The sequence below is a fragment of the Silurus aristotelis genome, assembly GCF_946808225.1.
Source record: "Silurus aristotelis genome assembly, chromosome: 11".
NCBI classification, from domain to species: domain Eukaryota; kingdom Metazoa; phylum Chordata; class Actinopteri; order Siluriformes; family Siluridae; genus Silurus; species Silurus aristotelis.
This window is the reverse complement of record NC_139584.1, coordinates 19307371-19331378: the sequence shown is the minus strand read 5'-3', so window position 1 is coordinate 19331378 and position 24008 is coordinate 19307371. Positions and strand designations below refer to the sequence as shown.

Sequence of the window (24008 nt, the reverse complement as noted above, 5' to 3'; positions counted from 1 at the left end):
TGATGTTTCCCATTTATGGCCCCATTGAAGCTAACAAAAAACTTTTAGGAGATGCAAAATCTATCTGTAGCCAGTGCTATTTTAATGTACTGCTAAAGGCGGAGCTCTTTGCCACTACACATCAGGTTGTTTTTGTACTTGCAGAGGTTTATATTTCCTTCTCATTCCTTCTCATTTCCTTCTTTTTCTAACCCATCATCATGCATTAAACCAGCTTCAAGTACAGTAGACCTAAATAGAGAAATCAGCTCATTCATTACCATGACTAGCTAGAACATTCTCACTTTTCTCTCTCTCCTTAGGCACCTGAGTTGTTGGAACAGCAGAAGTACACAGTAACAGTGGATTATTGGAGTTTTGGGACTCTGGTGTTTGAGTGCATCACTGGTTTCAGACCCTTTCTGCCAAATTGGCAGCCAGTTCCATGGTACTCTTTATTCTGGAATGATTCTGGAACTTCTTTTATTTTATTTTTTTGCCAATTTTTATCAGAGCCTAAGGAGGTCTGTGAACAGTACTATTAAGACCTTATTTAAAAGAACAGTATGTTTTGCATTGCTCATAAAGGTCTCACTCAATTAACCATCCAAGTACTGGTACCTATTGACACTGTTCTTAGGAGCACTGAACACTTCACTCAGCTCAAATGTTCACTTAACAAAATTTCAGAAGCCTCTCCTTCAGATTGCATTAGACATCCTTCAGATTACATTAACACCAAGTTAACACCACAGACTAGAGCAGGAGAAGGGTCACAGATAAGTGGATGAATCTCAGTGAATAGGTGAGGGAGAGCACACATAAATGCCTTGGACAAGTGGCACTCACCTACAAAGAGAATGACATTAAGAAAAAAAACCTTACATATTTAACCTGGATGTCTGGCTAACAATCAAAGGCTTAAGAAGTCTGTAATAGTGATCACATATAAATCTAACTTACTGCCTAATAGCACTTTCCATTCATGTTTCACTCCTGACACCCATAGTATTTGGACCACTGGTCACTGACATCCTACTATCATCTCTACTAGCACCACACAATGTCAAATGTGAACTATACCACAAATATTTACTACTATACTTCTTACCCTTTAGAACATGGAACACCATGATCCTTATCCGTTTGTTCATTTAATCTGTTTGTTAGTCAAGAGGAACAGAGATGTCCGAGGAATTTACAAGTGATCTGCTTCAAAGTTATTATCTAATATAAAACAAAAAACATTAAGAGGTCTAAAGTGACTAAAACAAAATGTGTTTGCTGTCTAGGCACAATAAACTGAAGCAGAAGCATGAAGATGATGTTGTGGTCTATGAGGATTTGGTCGGTGAGGTGCACTTCTCCAAACACCTGCCACGGCCACACAACCTTAATAAGTGAGTGAGTGTGTGAGTGTGTGTGTGTGTGTGTGTGTGTGTGTGTGTGTGTGTGTGTGTGTGTGTGTGTGTGTGTGTGTGTGTGTGTGTTGGGGGGGTTAGGGGTAGCTGCATTTAGCAAACAATATTGTTCGTTTTATTTTCAATAAACTTAATATTAACTTTTTATACTTTTAATATGAAGGTATATAGTATTGACATTGATATCAGTAAACTAAAATTTTATACTAAGAATATACTGAACTACAGCTGTCTATTTACAATGAATGATGTTCATATTTAATTTGATTTAAAAATGCTATTTTTAGTTATTGATTTGGTTTTCTCTGTGTGTTTTAGTCTGTTAGCTGGCAGGCTAGAGCGTTGGCTACAGTTAATGCTAAGGTGGTCTCCTCAAGCCAGAGGCAAAGACACTAAGCAGATCTCTAAAGAGAATCTGGATGGGACAGAGTCTGTGGAGAATACCAAGCAATCTGAGGAAGGAGGCAGAGAGCCACATACCGGATCAACTACTTGTTTTGAAGAATTAGAGCAAATACTAAACCTGAAGGTTGTGTTAACTTCTTGTCTTTGTCATGACTTAGACAACTCTTCTGTTTGCTAGTTTATCTAATTTAATGTTACAACTAAAAAGCTGTATTTTTTTCACTTCTAGCTAGTCCATGTGCTGAATATGACCTCAGCAGAGATTTTTACATACTCCGTGCAGCATGGGGAGACTGTTGCATCCTTGCAGAAACGAATTGCACAAGAAACCAACATTCTCCCTGCCTCTCAGGAGCTGCTGTTGGAGGCTGGCCTTGCTCTTGAGGCTCATAATGAGATCATGCAGTGTGCTGTCGATTATACTGTGAGTAAGGGGTCATGAAATTTAAATAAATAAGAAAAGAAATTCTTTTTTAATTTATTTTATTTTTTATTTGTGTTTATTAGCAAGTTGACGGTCGTCGATCTGATATGCCACTAGTCTTTCTGTTTAACCGCTCATGCTGCAGCTACGAACCTCATTTCACCCCTAGAATCCTTCCTGAAAACATTCGATTTGTTCGTGAGTCTTCGTGTCTTTTTTTTTGTTTGTGTGCATTTGCTTTCCAATTGCTAAGTAAATTATGAAATGCATAGCTTACTGTGGGTTTCTTTGTATGTTTGTCAAGTAGAGACAGAGCCCAAGCGCATGTTGCCCTACAGTGCTCAAAGACGTACATATGGGCAAGCATGGCACACCATAAGAGCACTAAAGGAAGACTGGCTGAAGTTGCAGCAGGGTCAAAAGGCAGCCATGTAAGATGCACATTAAAAATCATTATAACAAAACTAGAGGATTAAACATTATTGTATTAATTCCATCAAAGCAAATACACCTCTGATTATTTTAATAGGAACACCTATACACTTGCAAATTTGTATTTTTTCTATCAGCAAATCATGTGTAAGCAGGACAATGCACAAAATCATGCAGCTACAGAAATGCAGAATAATGATGACTGGCTAATCAGTAGATTTAGATTTCCTAGAGTTGTGCTCCTGGATTTGTTTACTGAATTGAGTTTAGTACCAGAGAGGACAACATACCGGAACTATGCCATCCCGGTTCAAACAGAGGTCCTCACTAATCTGGTGGTTAGTGGCAACCGGTTGTTTCCAATGGGAATTGGGAAAGACAGAGAAATGTTTTATATAAATATAAAAAATAACTTTTTATATAATATAATATAATATAGTTCTATTAAATCTCATTCTATAGGTCTAGTATATGACAGCCATGAGCCTGAATGCCATAATGCCTGCCATATTGGATGGTATTATTAATATGGGTAGTCGATACAGGTTTCCCTACAGTGTGCAAAAATAGGATGAAATAAAAAAAATATAATTTGCAGCAAGGTCTGTTTTTTAGCTCTTTTCCCACCTGTCATCATTATTTACCATAAAGAAAAAACAAATGCATGCTAGGCTCATTAATATAGATCAGCATTCATGAGGTGTTTTGCATTGACTATTTATTGTTAAAAGTTGGCATGTAAAGGGTGGGACACTAGGCTGATTCACAAACGCACACTTGCAGATGATCTGTGATTTATAATGGGAACATTGCTTACAGTTGTGCATGCGCACGGATTTATAAGTCTGAATATTGTTTGGCGTACACAAGTTTTGGCTTTTGGGTAAACGTACACTTTTAGTAAGGATCCTACGCACAGTTTTATAAATGAGACATCTGATTATTAAATGTCCAGTTTCAGTGAGTCTGTGTCCATGATACCCTCAAATTCTTGTTACAGGAGTAACGTTTAAGGTTTGATTTTGCACATTCTAAGAGGCTTTTCTGCTCACCAGATTGCTTAATAAGTTATTAAAGACTTTAGTTCAGCTCAGACCAAACTGGTCTGTCATGTAAAGATGATGCAGCCTGCATATAGGATGTTCCTAGTTTTGTTTTGTTTTTTACATCATTCTGTGTCATTCATACATTTACATCATATCTAGAGACTGTTGTGCACAAAAAGTTCAGGTGATCAGCAGTTTCTTAAATTCTCAATTCAGGCAATATGATAACTATGGCACGTTCTTTTATGAGGACCTTTCGTAAAGCTTTTAATGTGTAGCTGTATTATTGTATGCATTGTGCTGTCACATGATTGACTGGAAAATTTCATAAATGGGCAGACTGTACTGTAAGTACTAGCTTACAGAATTCTAAAATAATTACCATAATTACACTTTTGCTCAATAGAAAAAAATATATGTATATACATTCTTATTTATTTTGTATTTTTTTACTTTTGCCTGTGTAAAATACTGCTATTTGTGTTAGTGCACCTTCTTCTGGAATCTCTTTGTAATATGCACATATTTTTTCTATCTGAATGCTTCAGTATGAGCCTTTTAAGGCATAATGGCTTGTTGTCTAAGCAGAAGAATGAGATGGTCTCTGTCCACCAGAGACTTAAAGCTACTCTTGAATTCTTCACTACCAGTCTGCACATTGACATGGACAAATACCAGGAGCAGAGAGCCACTGGCATTGGTAAAACATATATGCAGATACATACACGTTTGTGATACACGGGTAAAAGTACAGCAATTTTTCAAAAATAAAGTAAAAGAAGGAAAAGGCCTCTGCTGTTTGAGAGGTAGAGCATCATCCCCAGTGAAGGAGTTAGTAGGAGCAACATCCTCAGCAAGGCAGGGAGGGGGAGCAACGCCCTCAACAAGGCAGGGAGGGTGGGTTGGGGAAAAGCTGAATGGGAAGGTGGAGTGGTATCCTTAACAGGACTTGGGACCTCTCCTGCTGCTGTCTGATATAATTGTCCAGTAGATCTATGAAATATTTAGAGCCTTATATTTTTTTTTGCAATGCAGAAATTGCAGAATCCTATTCTAATTTACTCTATTCATAATTTGGTATAATTTAATTGAATGTATAAAGCGTAATTAGCTAAAAGTTGTTTTTTTTTTCCCGCACATTTTTACAAATCAGTTTAACTTAATCATAACATAAATATTGTAATATTCTACAGCAGATATTCTCAAAGTAGCTGTAGTAGTAGCAGTACACAATCACATAGTATAGTTTATTAATATAATTTTTTTTGTAATTTTTTTTTATTTAATGTAATTTTATTCAATAACTATATTATTTAATTTTAATCACACAATTTTTCTTTAATGTTTTAATTTTAAAAGAATAACTTTTTTTTGTATGTTTCCTGCGTGCTCATTTTGGGACGTGTGTGCGCTTAGCGCTTATCGTGTGTTCGCTCAGGCTCATCCCCGCTACACACCGTCTCTCTCTCGCTCTCTTCGCGCAGCCCGCGCCTCTTTCCAGGCACGCCTAGGACTGTACCTTCCCGTCTCGGGTTCCGACCCAGCCAAAGTGGACCGCGTCTCTTTCCGGACGCACCTGGGATTTACTTTTCCTTTGTATCACGGATCCTGGTATGTTGGATTTACTCACAGACACGGAGCTGTTGTATTTCGCGCAGTGAGCGCGCCACAGGACATTTTCTGCCCGCAGCAGGCATTCGCGTTGGCCCCGCCTTTTTTTGGTCTGTGTTGTCTTTTGTTCAATAAAGTTTTCTTTATTTGCTGCTACTTCGGCTTCCGCCTCAGTGTCCATATGACAAAATAAAGGACCCCCGAAAGGGACACAAAAGAAAAGGAGGAGGACGTTTCCAAAAAAAAGGAAAATAAATATAAAATAAAACTCTCTGGAGAAGGACTGTTCCAATCAGAGTAAAAAAAAAAAAAAAAAAAAAAAAAAAGAAAAGAACTGTTTCTCAAGGAAAAAAAAAAAAAGAGAGATTGATCGGATTACTGCCATGGTCTCGGAAAACCCGGAGATTCGCGGCCATTTCTCGGCCGTCCTTGGCAGCGCCACGCCCCCTTGAAGATGTTGCAGAGTTCCCAGCTTGCTTCTCCGGCAACAGGGCTGAGTGGGGCGTGTTCTTACGGAGTGTGGAGGGTTATATGGAGTCATACCCATCTCTCTACCCTTCAAAAAGAGCAAAGATCGCGTTCCATATCTCCCTACTGTCTGGGGAATCCCTCTCTCTGGCCAGTGGGTTGTGGGACGTGACTGGAGGCGAATTCTGCTCATGCGCCCGTTTCATTCGGCTTCTCACAAGGGAACATGGGATGGTGATGGCGGATCTCCATTACCTCTCCCCCGTTTCCGAGAGCGCCGTTCTGCACCAGAGTGTCCAGGAGATCTCCGACCTGCTCCAGGCCCTCCAGGACAGCTCCGCTCCGCCCTAGGTCCACCTGGGGATCTCCACCCTGCTCCAGGCCCTCCAGGACGGCTCCGTTCCACCCTAGGACCCCCAGGAGATCTCCACCCTGCTCCAGACCCTCCGGCATGGTTCCACTGCGCTCCAGAGCTTCCCACCGAAGGCAACGGCTCGCCCCACAGTCTCCCCGAAGGCGACGCCAGAGCTTAGAGCTCCTCTTCACCCAAGGAGTCCCTGGAGCTCTCAACTCAGTCCCAGGACTGCGAAAGGGAAGTCGAACCACTGCCCCCGTCTCCCGAAGGCGACGTCACCTCTCAGAGCTCCTCTCCGCTCCAGTGTCTCCAGGCGAGCTCCGTTCCGCTCCAGGCGAGCTCCGTTCCATCTCAGGGTCTCCAGGCGAGCTTGGTTCCATTCCAGCATCCAAAGGGAAACACAGCGTCGCTCCCGCATCCCAGGGAGAGCTCAGCTCCAGAGCTACCCGGAGAGCTCAGTTCAGCTCCAGAGCATCTCAGAGAGCTCCTCTCTGCCCAAGGGGCCCCCAATGCACTCACCTCATCTCCGAGACTGCGAAAGGGACGTCGCCCGCCGCCCCGGGCCTCCTCCAAAGGCGACGGCTCGCCCCACAGTTTCCCTGAAGGCGACGGCGCGACCCACACGCTCTCAGAAGGCGAGGGCACGTCACAAAACTCCTCTCCAGGCGAAGTCACGTCACAGAGCTCCACTCCGGGTGACGTCTCGCTCCTGAGCCCCTTCGACAGCGACGTCTCGTCCCAGGGTCACGCTGGAAGTGACATTAAGCCTCCAGGGGCATGTAAGGACGGCCTGGCAGTCTCAAGGCCCTCAGAGAGGGAGAACACCAGCCCAGGTCCAAAGAGAAACACCATCGCACGGCTGGACCTCTCTGAGGGGGATATGGTGGCTGAAGGCCCTATGGAAAGCCCCATCGCCGTCCAAGGCCCCTCGGACAGCCACAGACCGTTTTCAGAGCCGCCCGATCGGGATGTCGCAGGCCCAGAGACCTCTAAAGGCAACCCCACAGACCCTGGTTTCGCCAAAAGCGACGTCTCACCCCCAAGCCTCTCTGAAAGCGACGTCTCGGTCCCGAGCTCCTCCCACGGCGACGTCTCGCTCCCGAGCTCCTCCCACGGTGACGTCTCGCTCTCGAGCTCCTCCGAAGGTGACGTCTCGCCTCAAGGCCCCTCTTATGGCGACGTCTCACCTCCAAGTTCCCTGGTAGGCGACGTCACACCGAGGAACCACGCCGAGGTCATCGCTCGGCCTCTGAGCTCCATTGAGGACGTCGTCTGGCCCCAGGACTTGGATGAGGGCGTGGCTCATCCTCAGGACTCAAGGGCACAGCTTGGCCTCAATTCCCCGTCAGGGGCATCGCTCCGTCTCCGTTCTCTATCCATGGGGTCTCCCAGCCAGTAAGCCCCGATGAGAGCTCCGCCCTGCCCCTGGTGGCCGCCAAGGGTGTCGTCCCTTCCCAGTCCTTCCTGGATAATGTCGATCCGTTCCAGGTCACCGGGGTGGTCGTCTCTCAGCTCCAGACCTGCGCCAAGGACGTCACGCTGCCCCCGGTCTTCACATTTCACGCAGTGAGCGTGCCACAGGACATTTCCTGCCCGCAGCAGGCATTTGCGTTGGCTCCGCCTTTTTTTGGTCTGTGTTGTCTTTTGTTCAATAAAGTTTTCTTTATTTGCTGCTATTTCGGCTTCCGCCTCAGTGTCCGCATGACACTATGTCTTTTGTGCTAAACACAAAAAAAGATGTTTTAAAAATTGTGGGTAATCAAGCAGTTCCTGGTATTTTTTTAACCATATCATGGAAGTAAAAGGGGACCTGCTTGCTTGCCTACATAATTTGAAATACCTTTGTTTGTGCTCCACAATAGTAAGGAATTTTTTTAAATGATTAAAAAAGTAACATTTTTTGGGATCATTTTAATGTTAATTTTAATTGAAATTGAAAATGTTTGGTTTTATTAGACCTATACCAGTCTTACTACTGTTTATTTTAAGAAACTTTTTATTCAATTCTTTAATAAATTAAATACATTTAAATAAATTAATTTTGTTGAGTCCAAATGCAATTTGAATAAAATTACTCTCTAAAAGTATGTAATTGGTATTTCCATGATTCAGAGTTAAATAAAATATATATTTATATATATAGATGTATATACCTTCTCTGTTCTGGCACCGAGGTGGTGGAATGAACTTCCCCTAGATGTCCATATAACGGAGTCTCTGACTATCTTCAAGCGACGATTGAACACCTACCTCTTCCTGAAACACTTAAATTAGCATTTCCAAGTTTGCTTTGTATAATTCAAGAGTTATATTCATATAACGTTTGTAATCTGGTGAACCAGTGTAGATTTATTTATTGCTAGAGACTTAAAGCACTTTTGTAAGTCGCTCTGGATAAGGGCGTCTGCTAAATGCCGCAAATGTAAATGTAAATGTAGTATAAGTATTTAGGCTGATTTCAATGCCATCTAATATCGCAAATTGTAGTAAGCCTATGCTTAATCATTGTTATAATTATGATAGGGGTTCTTGGTCCTGTAAGGGGGGAAATAATTTTAACGATTTAATAATTTGTTATTGTTACAGCTTCGGAGAAGCTACTAAGTGTCTGGCGTGATATGGAGCAAACTGCATTCAGCCATGGCCAGGTGAGTGTGTCTGTCATGTCAGTGTATTATACAGGAGTACAAGTAAGCATGCTAGATATTTGCTTATTTTGTGTGCATGTGTGCATACATTTCTTTGTATATCAGACAGATGATGTGACTATGTTGGAAGAAGAGATGATGAAATTACAAACTGATATAGTAGACCTCCAGAGACACCCGTGGAGGAGTGGAGAAGCCCTGGAATCTCTGTGAGAACAGATACATAGACAACATTCTGTACACTCATTTTCCACTTTACACATTGTACACCTGTACACATTCATGCAGTTATCCAAACAACCAATCATTAAGCAGCAACACAGTGCATAAAATCATGCAGATACAGTACAAAAACTTCAGTTATTGTTCACATTAAACATCAAAATGAGGAAAAAGCAATTTTGGCATGGGTGTTGGTAACAGATGGGCTGTTTTTTTGTTTAAGAAAATGATCACCTGTCTACAGTTTACTGACAAAGATGCAAAAAAACCTCAACAACAACAACAAATAAAAAAAAAAACAGCAACAGTTTAGGAAATTATGATAGATGTCAGCGGAAAATGACCAAAATGGTATCAGGTCCCACTCCTGTCAGCCATGAACAAGAATCTGGCTTAGAACAGGCTTATTTCTTATTTGCCCAGTTTCTTATTTGCCCAGTTTTAGTGAGTCTATGCCAAATATAATGTCCTTGGCTGACTGGATTGAAACCTGGTTGTTGTAGCCCATCTAGGGTTAGTAAAGCACTATAGAAATTAAGATACTGTAGAAATAATATAGTTACTATAGTAGTCATTGTGCAGCTTTCCTGTCCTCTGAAAAACAACTCAACATCCAGCCATTTTTGTCAACCGTGATAACAGTTGTATGTCATTTAACCATGTCCTATTCACTCAAATTTGTGTATCTCTAGTTAAAATTTAGTGCTTTGAGTACAATTCTCTCATACTGACCACTGGATATTCAACATAGCACCTCATGGCAAAGAACTCTGAGGTTTTAAGAATTAGAATTTTTGCCCTCCACAAATAAGGCAGAGGCTATAAGATCAGTAACACCCTGAAACTTAATTGCAGTACAGTTGCCAGGGTTATACAGAGGTGTTTTGGTGACAGGTTGCACTCGGAACAGGCCTCGCAAGGGTCCATCAAAGACGAGCCCTCGTGCTGTGTGTCAGGCACAAAAACTGGCTTAAAAAACAGATGTACTTTATATAATAAGTATTTGAACACCCTGCTATTTTGCAAGTTCTCCCACTTAGAAATTATGGAGGGGTCTGAAATTGTCATCGTAGGTGCATGTCCACTGTGAGAGACATAATCTAAAAAAAAAATCACAATGTATGATTTTTTCAAACTATTTATTTGTATGATACAGCTGCAAATAAGTATTTGAACACCTGAGAAAGTCAATGATAATATTTGGTACAGTAGCCTTTGTTTGCAATTACAGAGGTCAAACGTTTCCTGTAGTTTTTCGCCAGGTTTGCACACACTGCAGGAGGGATTTTGGCCCACTCCTCCACACAGATCTTCTCTAGATCAGTCAGGTTTCTAGCCTGTCGCTGAGAAACACGGAGTTTGAGCTCCCTCCAAAGATTCTCTATTGGGTTTAGGTCTGGAGACTGGCTAGGCCACGGCAGAACCTTGATATGCTTCTTACAGAGCCAGTCCTTGGTTATCCTGGCTGTGTGCTTCGGGTCATTGTCATGTTGAAAGACCCAGCCTCGACCCATCTTCAATGCTCTAACTGAGGGAAGGAGGTTGTAATACATGGCCCGGTCATCCTCTCCTTAATACAGTGCAGTCGCCCTGTCCCATGTGCAGAAAAACACCCCCAAAGCATGATGCTACCACCCCCATGCTTCACAGTAGGGATGGTGTTCTTGGGATGGTACTCATCATTCTTCTTCCTCCAAACACATTTAGTGGAATTATGACCCAAAAGTTCTATTTTGGTCTCATCTGACCACATGACTTTCTCCCATGACTCCTCTGGATCATCCAAATGGTCATTGGCAAACTTAAGACGTGCCTGGACATGTGCTGGTTTAAGCAGGGGAACCTTCCGTGCCATGCATGATTTCAAACCATGACCTCTTAGTGAATTACCAACATTAACCTTGGAAATGGTGGTCCCAGCTCTTTTCAGGTCATTGACCAGCTCCTCCCGTGTAGTTCTGGGCTGATTTCTCACCTTCCTTAGGATCATTGAGACCCCACGAGGTGAGATCTTGCATGGAGCTCCAGTCCGAGGGAGATTGACAGTCATGTTTAGCTTCTTCCATTTTCTAATGATTGCTCCAACAGTGGACCTTTTTTTCACCAAGCTGCTTGGCAATTTCCCCGTAGCCCTTTCCAGCCTTGTGGAGGTGTACAATTTTGTCTCTAGTGTCTTTGGACAGCTCTTTGGTCTTGGCCATGTTAGTAGTTGGATTCTTACTGATTGTATGGGGGTGGACAGGTGTCTTTATGCAGCTAACGACCTCAAACAGGTGCATCTCATTTAGGATAATAAATGTAGTGGAGGTGGACATTTTAAAGGCAGACTAACAGGTCTTTGAGGGTTAGAATTCTAGCTGATAGACATGTTTTCAAATACTTATTTGCAGCTGTATCATACAAATAAATAGTTTAAAAATCATACATTGTGATTTCTGGATTTTTTTGTTAGATTATGTCTCTCACAGTTGATATGCACCTACGATGACAATTTCAGACCCCTCTATGATTTCTAAGTGGGAGAACTTGCAAAATAGCAGGGTGTTCAAATACTTATTTTCCTCACTGTATATATATATATATATATATATATATATATATATATATATATATATATATATATATATATATATAAGTTTATATAGGTATAGGTAAATATAGGTAAGGATGATCACAAACAGACAATCATCATGGAGGGACAAAGAAGTGCAGTGAATGATGAGTGGTAATCAACCGACAGCATGATTTAGTAGGAGAAACAAACACTCTTGTGACTTGTGAGGAACAGTGAGTAGATGCAGTGGCTGATAGAAAAAGTAGTCTTTTGGCATAACCCTTCTCCCACCTTAATGCGTGTTTCACAACATGCAGAGTCCTGTTTCCTGAGGGGATCCTGGGCAGCTTGAGGAGAAATACCCACCACCATGAGAATCTGTAGGTGTAATGTTTACTGTGAAGTTCACTGGGGTGCAGGGCCTGAGGGGAAGAACTCTTATTCATGAGGACAAAGGGAGGCACAGTAGCCAAACATGGAAGAGTGATGCGCTGGAGGTCTCCGTGGTAGCAAAGAGGTGGAGGGATATCCACATCTCAGTATGAAGGCCTCATCTGAGCAGGAAGGCAAACCAAGAGTGTGATAAAGGTGCAAATATAAACATGTGACTTGTGGCTGATTGGTTTACTGACTGGCTTACTGGATAACTGCATAAATGAGCAGGTTTACAGGTAATCCAATTAAAGAATGTACATTGTCACCTATTAGTCATTAATACTTTAATACTCTTACAGGTTGGTTTTGTTTGTTTTTTTTTTCCAGTGAGGGGAAGGCAATGGACTTATTTCGCAAGCTCAGAGAAAAACCTAGGGGTAAGAAACTATGCTGCTATAAATGGCATACAATGGCAGGTGCCTGGCAGGCATCTTAATATATTTAATAATAGTGATGTTCTGAAATAAAGCTGTTTATTAAAAATAAGACAATACACTGCAGTATATTAAATGTGGCCAGATTATGAAAGCACAACCTGCTGCTTGTGTTTTGGTTGAAAGACAGTTGTTGGGCAGTTTATTTCTTGATGAGCCAAATCCAAAGTTTTTGTCAGAAATAACTTTTGAATTTGGCTCATCAAGAAATAAACTGTCTCTATGCATACCCCTTAAGTTCTTCCACACTAGCCCTGAAAAACTCTTCCTTTGTGGGTAAAATATGGCTTATTTTGTGTGGTGGGCATTGTCATAATGGAACAGGTTAAGGCTAGGCCCCTTTAATTTTTACTGAAGGCAAATCTTTATTCAGTAGCATGCCAGGCCATTCTAGACAATTATGTGCATTCTGAAAATTCGAAGAAAGCTTGTGTTTTTTTAATTTATGTATTTTTAACATTTATTTCTACAAAGCTGTTTTAAATCTATTCTTTAGTTCTTTTGCAATAGATGCCCATTGTTAAAAAAAATAGCTATTAAAAGAAAATTGACCTGATTTAAATATGGCTGTGATGATCAGGTGTTTATTTACATTGTTATAGAGTTTATATGCAAAATGTGCCACAATTCTTTTGTATTTATCTTCAGATCAGAGGGGAATGGGTGATTGCCATCAAGTTTGTTATTCGCTATAACTATATCTTTTTATTTTTGTCTGAATTATAATTGTGTTTTCTCAGTTATTTTGTTTTTTTATGTTATTGTTGTTTTAATTTATCGTTTTGTTTATGGATTAATTTTGTTTTTGGTATTGTATTCTTTTTTCTGATTTGTTATCGTAATAGTGTTTTCGTTCTAATTAAATAATGAACAATGGAATTTAACCTTTATGTACAGCGAATGTAGTTATAATGGTGGTTTTATGTAATTTTCATGGTTTACTGTATGGTTTTGTGACATAGAAAGTCCTGAGTTGATCTGCTGAGTTTTGTGGAAATTCAGCACAACTGGAGGTTGGGGCCTTTTTTGCTGGGTCCCTTTTTTGTATCTGCAAATTCCTTTTTGCTGGATAGGGAAATCTGCTGTGTTTACTGTATCTCTTTTTTTAATATCTTGATCTGAAAAGGTTCATTATTTTTTGATAATCCCAGAGGAAGGCAGAGCATGGTTGTAAATATGGTATGTCCATTTACATTCTGTCATATAGTTTATATGCAAAATGTGCCTCAATTCCTTTGTATCTACCTTCAGATCAGAGGGGAATGGGTGATTGCCAGGAGGTGGTAAAGTTGGTGGTCCAGGCAATTCAGTTCTATGAGAAAAAGCTTAGAGAGTTTTACACACACCTCAGGTCTGTTTAAGCTGTGCTCATGCAATATTGTGTTTTTAGCTTTAGTAATTTAGATTTCAGGTTTGATTACATGTTTTAACGCTCTTGTTTTTTGCTTATTTGTAGCAAGACAGTGGTGTGCCGGCAAAGAGTAATGGAGTTGCTGCCTCGAGTTGAGGACATGGTGAGCAGCATGGCTCAGTGTGAGCAGGAACTGCGTCGTATGCAAGAAAAAAGACAGAAGGAGTTGTGGAACTTGCTTAAAGTGGCCTGTGTGAGTCACAAATGCTTATACACAATACTGAAATAATATGTATTAGGCTAAATTATATGTAAAAAATAAATAGATTTTCTAAAAAAGAAAATTAAACAAGTGGACTTTTCATCCGCTGTGGCGACCCCTAATGGGAGTACCCAAAATAATAATACAGTGGAACCTCGGAGCTCGCGGCCTCAGCGCTCGCGACCTCGCATGCTCACGACTTTCATTCCGACCGGCGACTCTCATTCAGATCGGCTCGTAAACAAACGCGAGCTGGTCAAAACGCTAGTTTTAACATTTCTAATCAAGGTTTATCTCATTAAAATTGTCTAAAAAATGCTTTAAAACTATTTTTATTATGTATTATTATACTGTACTTCTCTACTGCATACTTTACTGTACCTGTACTTTTTTTTTTTTTTAATTAAGCATTGTAATTGCTGTTAATTTACATAAAGTATTGTTAAAATAGTCTACTAATTAAGTGTTATGGAGTGAAATAGTGATATTTATTCATTTAAATCGATTTCGTATAGTGTTCTTTGGGTTTTTACTGGGTTGGAAGGGGCGTATCAAAAGGTCGAGAAAATTCGGAACTCGCGACCGGTCTTGGTCCGTAACCCTCGCGAGCTCCAAAGTTCCACTGTAATAAGAAACAAGTGGAAATTTTGGTGTTTGAATGTTTAAATGGTTTGTGGTTTATAACCAGTGTACATTTACATTTGTTAATTAGTTTAGCAGACAGTAAAAAAAAATCTATGGGATTTTCAGAGCAAGGTTCGGAGTCCTGTCAGTGGGAGTCCTGATGGAGGTCAAACCTCACCTTCCTCTGGTCCTCCACTGCTACAGCACAGACCCGCTCATCCAAACAGCCTTGTTATCCTCCATCAACCGTGAGTATGCCATAAATACATACATACATATAATACAAAAGGGATTTATGGGAAACTATTTGTTTTTGATTAAAAGGAATATTTTTAAAACACAACATTTAAAACATTTAGGAAGATCTAATGCACCAGTTTAGTGACCATTCCATTAAACATAAAAAAAAAATACAACTATTGAAGGTTGCATAAATAGTGGATTCTATAAACCATGCTTTTCTTCGCCAACAACCAGCAACAATCTTACTGGAAATCTTTAAAACAAAATGAATCAAGAGCAGAAATATACTGCTAAGCACAGTAAGGGCAAAACAGCATCAGAAAGCACATTATATACTCTTAAAATAAGTCTCACTTGTTAAGTTTTTGTCCTTGTGCTTAGCAGCATATCTCTCTGGTTCTGCCCCTTGCTCTGCACTCGGCTTCAAACTAGAAGTGTGCTGACCACTGTCTACTAAGGGTAATATATGGGATGAATTTTAGAAAACTTGTTTGTCTAAAAACTTTTGATTAATTTTCAGTTTTGTGCAATATATAATTTTGTTGAAATTCATGTTTATTTTTCTATCTGATCCCCAATATGTTTGGTATAAAAAAATCCCATTGTTCTACTAATGGTAATACACTGACTAGGCATAACCCTCAACCATACAACTAAACTTTCAGTTTAACATTAACACAGCTGTTCATTTTGTGACAGTACATTCCCTATTTACTGTATATTCAAACAGGTAACAATTTTAATAGGACATCATTAGCATTAGCATAATTAATAACTAGTTAATAGCAAGTTGCTAGCACCAACCAACCAATGTCATGCAAATAATATCTTTTTGACTAATTTGAGCAAATCCTCTTACTAAACTATGAAAACTTATTTTTTTTATTCAATTCAATTCAATTTTATTTGTATAGTGCTTTTAACAATAAACATTGTCTCAAAGCAGCTTTACACAGATAATGTGGTGATTAAAAGTGAATATGTTCTTTATAAGTAAGTTTGTCCCTGATGAGCAAGCCGGTGGCGAATGTGGCAAGGAAAAACTCCCCGAGATGGCATAAGGAAGAAACCTTGAGAGGAACCAGACTCAAGAGGGAACCCATCCTCATTTGGGTTGCACCAAATGTCCATTTATAGCAGATATAAGATGTTGCGGGGTACAGTGATGATGATCAGAAGCGAAAAGTAGTCCTGAGTCAATGTAGCAGACTGTTGACATTAGCTACAGTCCAATCCATACTCAAAAGCGCCCGTTCTTACTTTGGAATTTCATGGAACCACCCAAGGCGTTGATGAGAAACCGTCCCAAGCTGCACAGAGTGGTCAAAGAAAACACTATCCAGAGGCAGGCCTGGATGAAGTGGGAAGATCCACAGAGGGGAGAGGGGCAGGAACAGTGGTCACTGGAGCCTCAGGAGCATGTTTAACTTAATGTTTAAAGAGTAAGAGAGAGAGAGAGAGAGAGAGAGAGAGAGAGAGAGAGAGAGAGAGAGAGAGAGAGAAGAGAGGTGACAGGAAGAGAAGGATATGGATTATTAATTGTCTTTATTGTTGTATGAAAGTTAATATCACTGTGCAGTTTGGACTCCGGCAAGACTCGCTATGGCAGCATAACTATAAGGGAGAACTAAAAGGGTAACACCAACATGAGGGATCTCTGGGATAAAAGACGACCCACCACACCACCGTCAACAAACCTGAGTGAACGTGTGAGAGTGAGGGGACGACAGCATACAAATATCCCAGTTCACCAAACACCCTATATCCATGCTCCCTTCAGATCTGTGCTTTTACCTAAGAAAAAAGCTACTGATAAAAGGCTTGACTAAATAAATATGTTTTCAACTTCGACTTGAACACTGAGACTGTGTCTGAGTCCTGAAAACTGATTGGAAGGTTGTTCCATAACTGTGGGGCTTTATAAGAGAAAGATCTGCCCCCTGCTGTAGTCTTTATTATTTGAGGAACCAACAGATAGCCTGCACCTTTTGATCTAAGTAGGCGTGGAGGATCATACTGGTACAGAAGTTCACTCAGATACTGCGGTGCAAGACTGTTAACTGCTTTATATGTCAGTAGTAGTATTTTATAATCAATGCGAGATTTAATTGGGAGCCAGTGTAGACTGATTAAAACAGGAGTGATGTGGTCATATTTGTGAGGACTCTTGCTGCTGCATTCTGAACTAACTGAAGCTTATTTATGCACTTACTCGAACACCCAGACAGTAAAGCATTACAGTAGTCTAATCTAGATGTAACAAAAGCATGACCTAATTTTTCTGCATCCTGTAACGACATCATATTTCCAATTTTAGCAATATTTCTAAGGTGAAAGAAGGCGATCCTGGAAATATTATTCACATGAGCCTCAAAGGAAAGACTAGGGTCAATAATAATACCAAGGTCTTTGACTGCCGTACACGCTGAAACAGAAACACCATCCAGAGATGCTACATAATCGGAAAGTTTGCTTCTAGCTGCATGTGGTCCTAGTAAAAGTACTTCCGTCTTTTCTGAGTTGAGCAGAAGAAAGTTATCAAGCATCCACTGTCTAATGTCCTTTACACACTCCTCAATATTGTTAAGCTGATCTCTCTCATCTGGCTTTGCTGAAATATACAGCTGTGTATCATCAGCATAGCAATGGAAGCGAATACCATGTTTATGTATAATTTCACCCAGAGGCAGAACATATAAAGAGAAAAGCAGTGGGCCTAAGACAGATCCTTGAGGAACACCAAACTTTACCTCAGAGAGTGTGGAGAACTCACCATTTACATCAACAAACTGATAGCGATCAGTCAAATAAGACCTAAGCCAAGAGAGAGCTGTTTTCTTTATTCCAACAACGTTCTCAAGTCTAGCAAGCAGTATAGTGTAATCAATGGTGTCAAAAGTTGCACTAAGGACGAGTGAAACAAGTAAAGAGACAAAACCCTGATCAGAGGCCAATAGCAGGTCATTTACCACCTTAACTAGCGCCGTCTCTGTGCTATGATAAGGCCGAAATCCTGACTGATACATTTCAAAAATGTTATTCATAAGTAGATGTGAGCATAACTGCTGTGCTACAACCTTTTCTAAAATTTTGGATATAAAAGGGAGATTTGATATTGGCCTGTAGTTGGACAGCTGACATGGGTCAAGGTCAGGTTTTTTATTTAGAGGTTTGATAACTGCCAGTTTGAAGGATCTAGGTACATAACCAGTGCTAATGGAAGAGTTTATTATTTTTAAAACAGGTTCAATTACCTCTGGAATTCTGTTTAAAGAAACTTCTAGGCAAGGGATCGAGAATGCAGGTTGATGATTTTGATGAGGAGATTAATAAAATTAAGTCATTCTCATGAATAGGAGTGAAGCATTGTAATTGATTGTCTGGTATAATTACTCTGCTGTCTACAGGGTTACTTGTAAAATTATTTGGATTTATATTAACCGTCTGGATTTCTTGCCTGATGTTTTCAACTTTATTATCAAAAAAGTTCATGAAATCATTACTACCTATTGATGGTGTGCATGTTAGTGCAGTGCTTTAATTTCATGTTAATTTTGCTACTGTGCTGAATAAAAATCTAGGATTATGCTTGTTATTTTTTATGAGGGTGGAGAAATATGCTGATCTAGCAGCACTAAGAGATTTTCTATAATTTAGGAGGCTCTTCTTCCATGCTATTTAGAATACTGTTAATTTTGTTTGACGTCTGTTTTAAGGTGCGCGTATGATCATTATACCACTGTGCTCATTTTTTCTCCCTGACCATTTTGGTCTTAAGGGGAGCTACATCATCTAGATATAACGTAACATTGATTCTAGGTATTCAGTGGCCCAGTCAAACTCTGCGGGGTCAGACGGATATCTATTTAATATCGTAATTTCTGGAAGATTATTGAAAGAACGCGCTGCTGTAGCTGACGTGTGTCAGGAATCCCACTGCCACGCCCCCTTCGGCGGCTGTCAAACCTCGGTGCGTCAGGAAAAGCCCTGCTCCTTCGCTTTTGCGTGCCCCGCCCACATGGAGCTCATCGCAATCGGGCTTCATTCAGAACACCTGAGACCCGTTCCAAGCACTCATTGCACCGCCTATATAAACCGCTCACTCACCTACACTCCCCGTCCGTTATTATATGTTCGTGCATGTTCGTGTAGGTTCATGTAAGTGTATATCGGCGTATTCTCGGACTCCTCGCTCTCCACGGCTGCGCTTTCCCTTCCGGAGCGCACCCCGGATTACCTTGATCCTCCCGCTACGGCTGTATTTGTGTCACTGTTTGGATTAGGTGCCTGTTGTTCCAGCCCAGCGCCGCGCTTTCCCTAGCGCACCTGTGGATTACTCGTCCCGAGCGGATTTACTTTCGGTTTGTGACTCTCCGTTTCCGGTGTGTTTTTTTCTGTTGGCTTTGCCTTTTTTTTCATGAATAAACTTTTGTTTGCTGTTACTACGGCTTCCGCCTCCGTTTCCCGCATAACAACGTGAAAGTATGAGCTTCAGACTGTGGACTTTTTTTTTACATTTTTAATCCAAATGTTAACAACAAATCAAAAAAGTGTCCACCACTATGAGTGGGTCCTATAAAATTCTGATTAATTCCAACTGAATCTAGAATGGACACAACTTCTGCTTTTAAGGAGTCTTCCCAATTATCAAAATGAATATTAAAGTCACCAACAATTAAAGCTTTGTCTAAAGAAGTAGCTAAATTGGTGATGAAATCTGCAAATTCTATGAGAAAATCAGAGTAGGGCCCTGGGTGTCTATAAATAATAATTAGTGGAATTGACTGACTGGACCTGCTTTTGGACACTGAATATTTATGTTGGTGTAAAGAACTTCAAATGTTTTACATTTGTGTTCAGTCTTTTTTGTGATGCTTATATTATTATTATAAATAGCTGCGACTCCGACCTCCTCTGCCATTTAGACATGGTGGGTGTATGTAACTATACCCAGGAGGACTTGCTTCATTTAATGCTACATATTCATTCAGTTTAATCCACGTTTCTGTCAAACACGTTATTTTAAATTCCTGGTCGGTAATAATTTCGTTTACAGTAAGCGCTTTTGACATGAGAGATCTAATATTTAACAATCCTATCTTTAGATCAGAAATGCTGGCTGTGCGTTTAGTCCTATTTAATTTAATGTTAATCAGGTTACTTAAACAGACTCTGTGACGATTCTGTGCAGCTAGCAGACGGTTGGTTTAGCCAGTCTGTCTGCTCCCTGGCCTTGGCTCTAGACAGTCACTTGTTAACTAGTGCTGTTCTCAGACTATGACCTATACTACAAGAAATGAGAGCAGCACCGTCCCGAGTGGGCCACGCCTTGCCCTCAAAATTGCTCCAAATATTTATGAAGCCCACATTGTTTTTGGACCACCACTCAGACATCCAGCAGTTCAGCGACAATAACCTGCTGTAGGCTACATCACCACGTCGCATTGGGATGGGGCCAGAGCATGTTACTGCATCGGACATTGCCTTCGCTAATTTACACACTTCTATAATATTACTCTTAGTAACCTCTGACTGTTGAAAGAGTATATCATTAGCTATACGACCGGCATAAAAACTGATATTTACTAAATATGATAATAATCGTGAATCCACTGTGTTGTTGTTTGTTCATTTTGTTAGCTTGGGGGTTTGAATTTAGAGGTAATGTATTACCGGCCGGAGCAGCACCTTTAAAAAGGTAGCGGATGTGGGTAAGACATGTGACTGAGGCATCTTAACATGCATCAAGAGTAAGTCATAGACAGATGTGGCGGAGAGAATCCTGTAATTTTCTAAAATAAAACATAATTCAGAATCAGATAATAAATAAAATGGAAATACTGTAAATTATGTATTTTTTTCTGTGTGCGGCCCGGTACGAATTGACCCACGGACTGGTGCTGGTCCGTGGCCTGGGGACCACTGGTCTACATGATGTGCACTGGATTAGGGCGAATTAATTATTTTTAATTTTTTTTAAAAAAAATTTTTATCAATTTTTCTTCTGTTTTTATTACTTAATACAAAATATTGTACATAGTATTCTGATTATTTCTATTTGTTTTAATATATTTAATTGTTTATTTAATAGTATTTATAGCTTTTACATCATTAGGAGATATGCGTAGTCAATAACGAACACAGTAACAACTTCCAAACAAATGCATGATGTGAACGGTTGTTCGGAACGTAACTCTTTCATAAGGTGGGGAGCGTCTGTATTATACTTTGCAACATTTTAACACATTAAGCTTTTAGCAATTCTAGCCTGCTACATCCATTACTGTGTAAAATAAAAATAAAAGAAGAAACGTAAGGAAAATATTGCGCCCCAGAAACCAGCATTAAAATCACAAGAAGGATAGAGATGGTCAGTCAACAGTTGTGCCGACTCAGCTGAAAGCCAAACCATGTCAAAGTCTGGTGAAGTTCAACATGAAGAAAATAAAGCCATGCTTGGGCCTGATGCAGCTTCTGAAGGCCTGTCTGAGTTTGTTGCAGCCTCTGAAGACCTGTCTGAGCCCTACGCAGAATCCCAAGTCCATTCTGAGCCAATGCCGGCTTCCCAACACCTGTCTAAGTTCGAGGGCAACTGCGTGGCCTCCCAAGAGTCAACTAAGTTTAAGGGTGATAGTGTAGCCTCCTCTCATGACCCGACCATGACAAGGAGCAATGTCGAGGCCTCTACTCATGGCCTGACCAAGCCAGGGACAACATTGAGACTTCTGCTCACGGCCAGCTCATGCAAGGGGGTGAACTTGTGGCCTCTACCCATGATCTGCTCATGGAGAGGGCAAACTTGCGGCATTCACCCACGACCTGCTTATGCCAGATACAAGCCTGTGGCCTTTACAAATTACATGCTCATGCCAGAGGTGAACCTGCAGCCTTCCCCCACTAGAACTTTGTGTCCCTCCACAACCTACTAATGCCAAAGGGCAACACTGCAGACTCTCAAACCAGGTCACAACAAAGATTATGCATGAGTTCAGAACCAGGCCCTAGTATGGACATTTGGCCAATGGGACAGATATGGCCAATATGCACAGAAGTAGGGGCATGTCAGAGATTACCCTCTTTGCTGCCTTTTGCAGCACATAGCATGTACACACACTCTCTAAGCACTACCTGCCATAAATTGCATGTCCGATTAAAAGGCGTGTATGCATTTGTGTTTGTCCTATGTTATTTTCATTTATGTCTCTTTTCCTGCCTTATGATCTGTCATATCCCTTATATGTCCCTTTGTTCAGAGCTATTTCTCATTTCTTTGTGGATTAATGTTTGTAGATTAATATAACAATTAACTTGTTTAGTTTAGTCAATACTGAGACATTTTTATGTTCTATATTTCATAATTTTTGCACATTTTATTAAAATTTTATATATATATATATATAATTTCTTTGTGTGTTTATAGGGAAGAATCCATGATAGTAATTGAAGAAAGCAAGACATTTGAGAGTAGATTGCAGAGTTTGGTGCAGGAGACGATTAAGGAAACAGAAATCAGCATGCAGGTAAACCCACAATTCATGGTTGTGAACAAATTATATGCTGTTCATTGATTGATTATCATTTAATTTGTTGTTGCAGGTGCTTCAGGAATGGACATGGCTGTATGGAAGCCAGGATCTCTCCTGATAGCTTCTGTCCCAGCAGTGTAAATGAACGTGTGTGTAGTATGGGGTTGTGTTATTCAATGCAGATAATAGCAGATACATTAATACTAATAATTAGTAATACATTATATTACGCATGATTATGTATAAAGCACAGAATAATGAATGTCTATTTGCTATTAAACATCAGCTATGGAATGTGGTACCTTTTTGCTTTTTGTAGAACAATATTATTGCTGATATTTTTTATCTATTCATAATTTTACCTGCATGTCTTTCCTCACCACATCCATAAACCTCCTTGGCCTCTCCTGCCTGGTGGCTCCATCTTTAGCATTCTTATACCAGTACACCCCATCAAACCATCTCAATCGTGCACCTCTAACCTTGTCTCCAAAATGTCCCACCTGTGCGGTCCCTCTAATAAACTCTGTAACAAATTCACTGGTACCGCACTGAAAGAAAGATAGACAGGCAATAGCTCACCAAGCAGAGCTTTCTTTATTTCCTTTAGTTTTCACCCTGACACTTTCATTTCCAGTACTCATGCCAGGGCTCACCCACACACTCACGGTTCGGGACGCCTTTCCTTCTTGACGTTCCCTGGCAGTCCCTCCCGGATCAGCATGCACTTCTTCGGCATTCACCCGTCTTACTTGTTGATTGGCGCGCCTTTTCTTTGCATCCACCGAGGTCACTTGCTGGCCAACACGTCTTCTACCAGCGACAGCCTTTGCTTAATCACCTTTCGGCAAATCTTCCGCTAGTCTCTCTGCTTGGTGTCTCTCTCTAGGAGGTTGCAGAAACCCTTCTATCACAAATCACTCATGCCTACACTAATTTCTTCACTTCTCTAACACACTCTTCATTACTTTGCACTGTTGATTCCAGGTATTTAAACTCATCCACATTCACTACATCTACTCCCTGCAACTGCACCACTCCACTTCCCTCCCTCTCATTCACACACGTACTCTGTCTTACTCCTACTGACTTTTTTCCCATTTGATCCAGCTCATCACCTCCACCTCTCTAGACTCATTTGAACCTGCTCTCTACTCTCACCACAAACCACAAAATCATTCGCAAAAATCGTAGTCCATTGAAACTCCTGTCTGACCTCGTCCATCAACCTGTCACTCACCTCTGCAAACAGGAAAGGGTTTAGAGCAAAACCTTGATGCAATTCCACCTCCACCATTAACCAGTCTGTTGTTCCTACTGTACACTTCACTGCTGTCACACTGTCCTCATACTTGTCCTGCACCACCCTCTCACATTTCTCTGCCACACCTGACTTTATACAATACCACAACTCCTTTCTCAGCACGCTGTCATACGCTTACTCTAGCTCCACAAACACACAATGCAACTCTTTCTGACTTGCTCTATACTTCTCCATCAACATTTTCAAAAGTTTTTACGGAGACGTGGCTGGGCAACAGAGTTCTGGAAGCCGCCATTCAGATGGA

The 24008-nt window shown here is 40.6% G+C and overlaps 1 protein-coding gene across 4 annotated transcripts in view; it reads left to right on the top strand.

Moving 5' to 3' along the window:
* Positions 1 to 22734, top strand: part of ikbkb (inhibitor of nuclear factor kappa B kinase subunit beta) — a 43657-nt gene extending 20923 nt beyond the window's left edge. For 2 of the 4 annotated variants that reach the window (XM_083554462.1, XM_083554461.1), the window contains exons 8-22: positions 303 to 427; positions 1272 to 1379; positions 1719 to 1929; positions 2035 to 2229; positions 2313 to 2427; positions 2537 to 2660; positions 4256 to 4407; positions 8728 to 8789; positions 8895 to 8998; positions 12328 to 12377; positions 13686 to 13785; positions 13891 to 14038; positions 14798 to 14919; positions 22335 to 22434; positions 22511 to 22734. In XM_083554462.1, the coding sequence (XP_083410588.1) occupies positions 303 to 427; positions 1272 to 1379; positions 1719 to 1929; positions 2035 to 2229; positions 2313 to 2427; positions 2537 to 2660; positions 4256 to 4407; positions 8728 to 8789; positions 8895 to 8998; positions 12328 to 12377; positions 13686 to 13785; positions 13891 to 14038; positions 14798 to 14919; positions 22335 to 22434; positions 22511 to 22558 (1764 nt within the window). In that variant the 3' untranslated portion in view covers positions 22559 to 22734. Of the gene's footprint in view, positions 1 to 302; positions 428 to 1271; positions 1380 to 1718; positions 1930 to 2034; positions 2230 to 2312; positions 2428 to 2533; positions 2661 to 4255; positions 4408 to 8727; positions 8790 to 8894; positions 8999 to 12327; positions 12378 to 13685; positions 13786 to 13890; positions 14039 to 14797; positions 14920 to 22334; positions 22435 to 22510 lie in introns of all 4 variants that reach the window. The other 2 variants (XM_083554459.1, XM_083554460.1) reach the window with 1 other exon arrangement.
* Positions 22735 to 24008: the final 1274 nt, after the last annotated feature.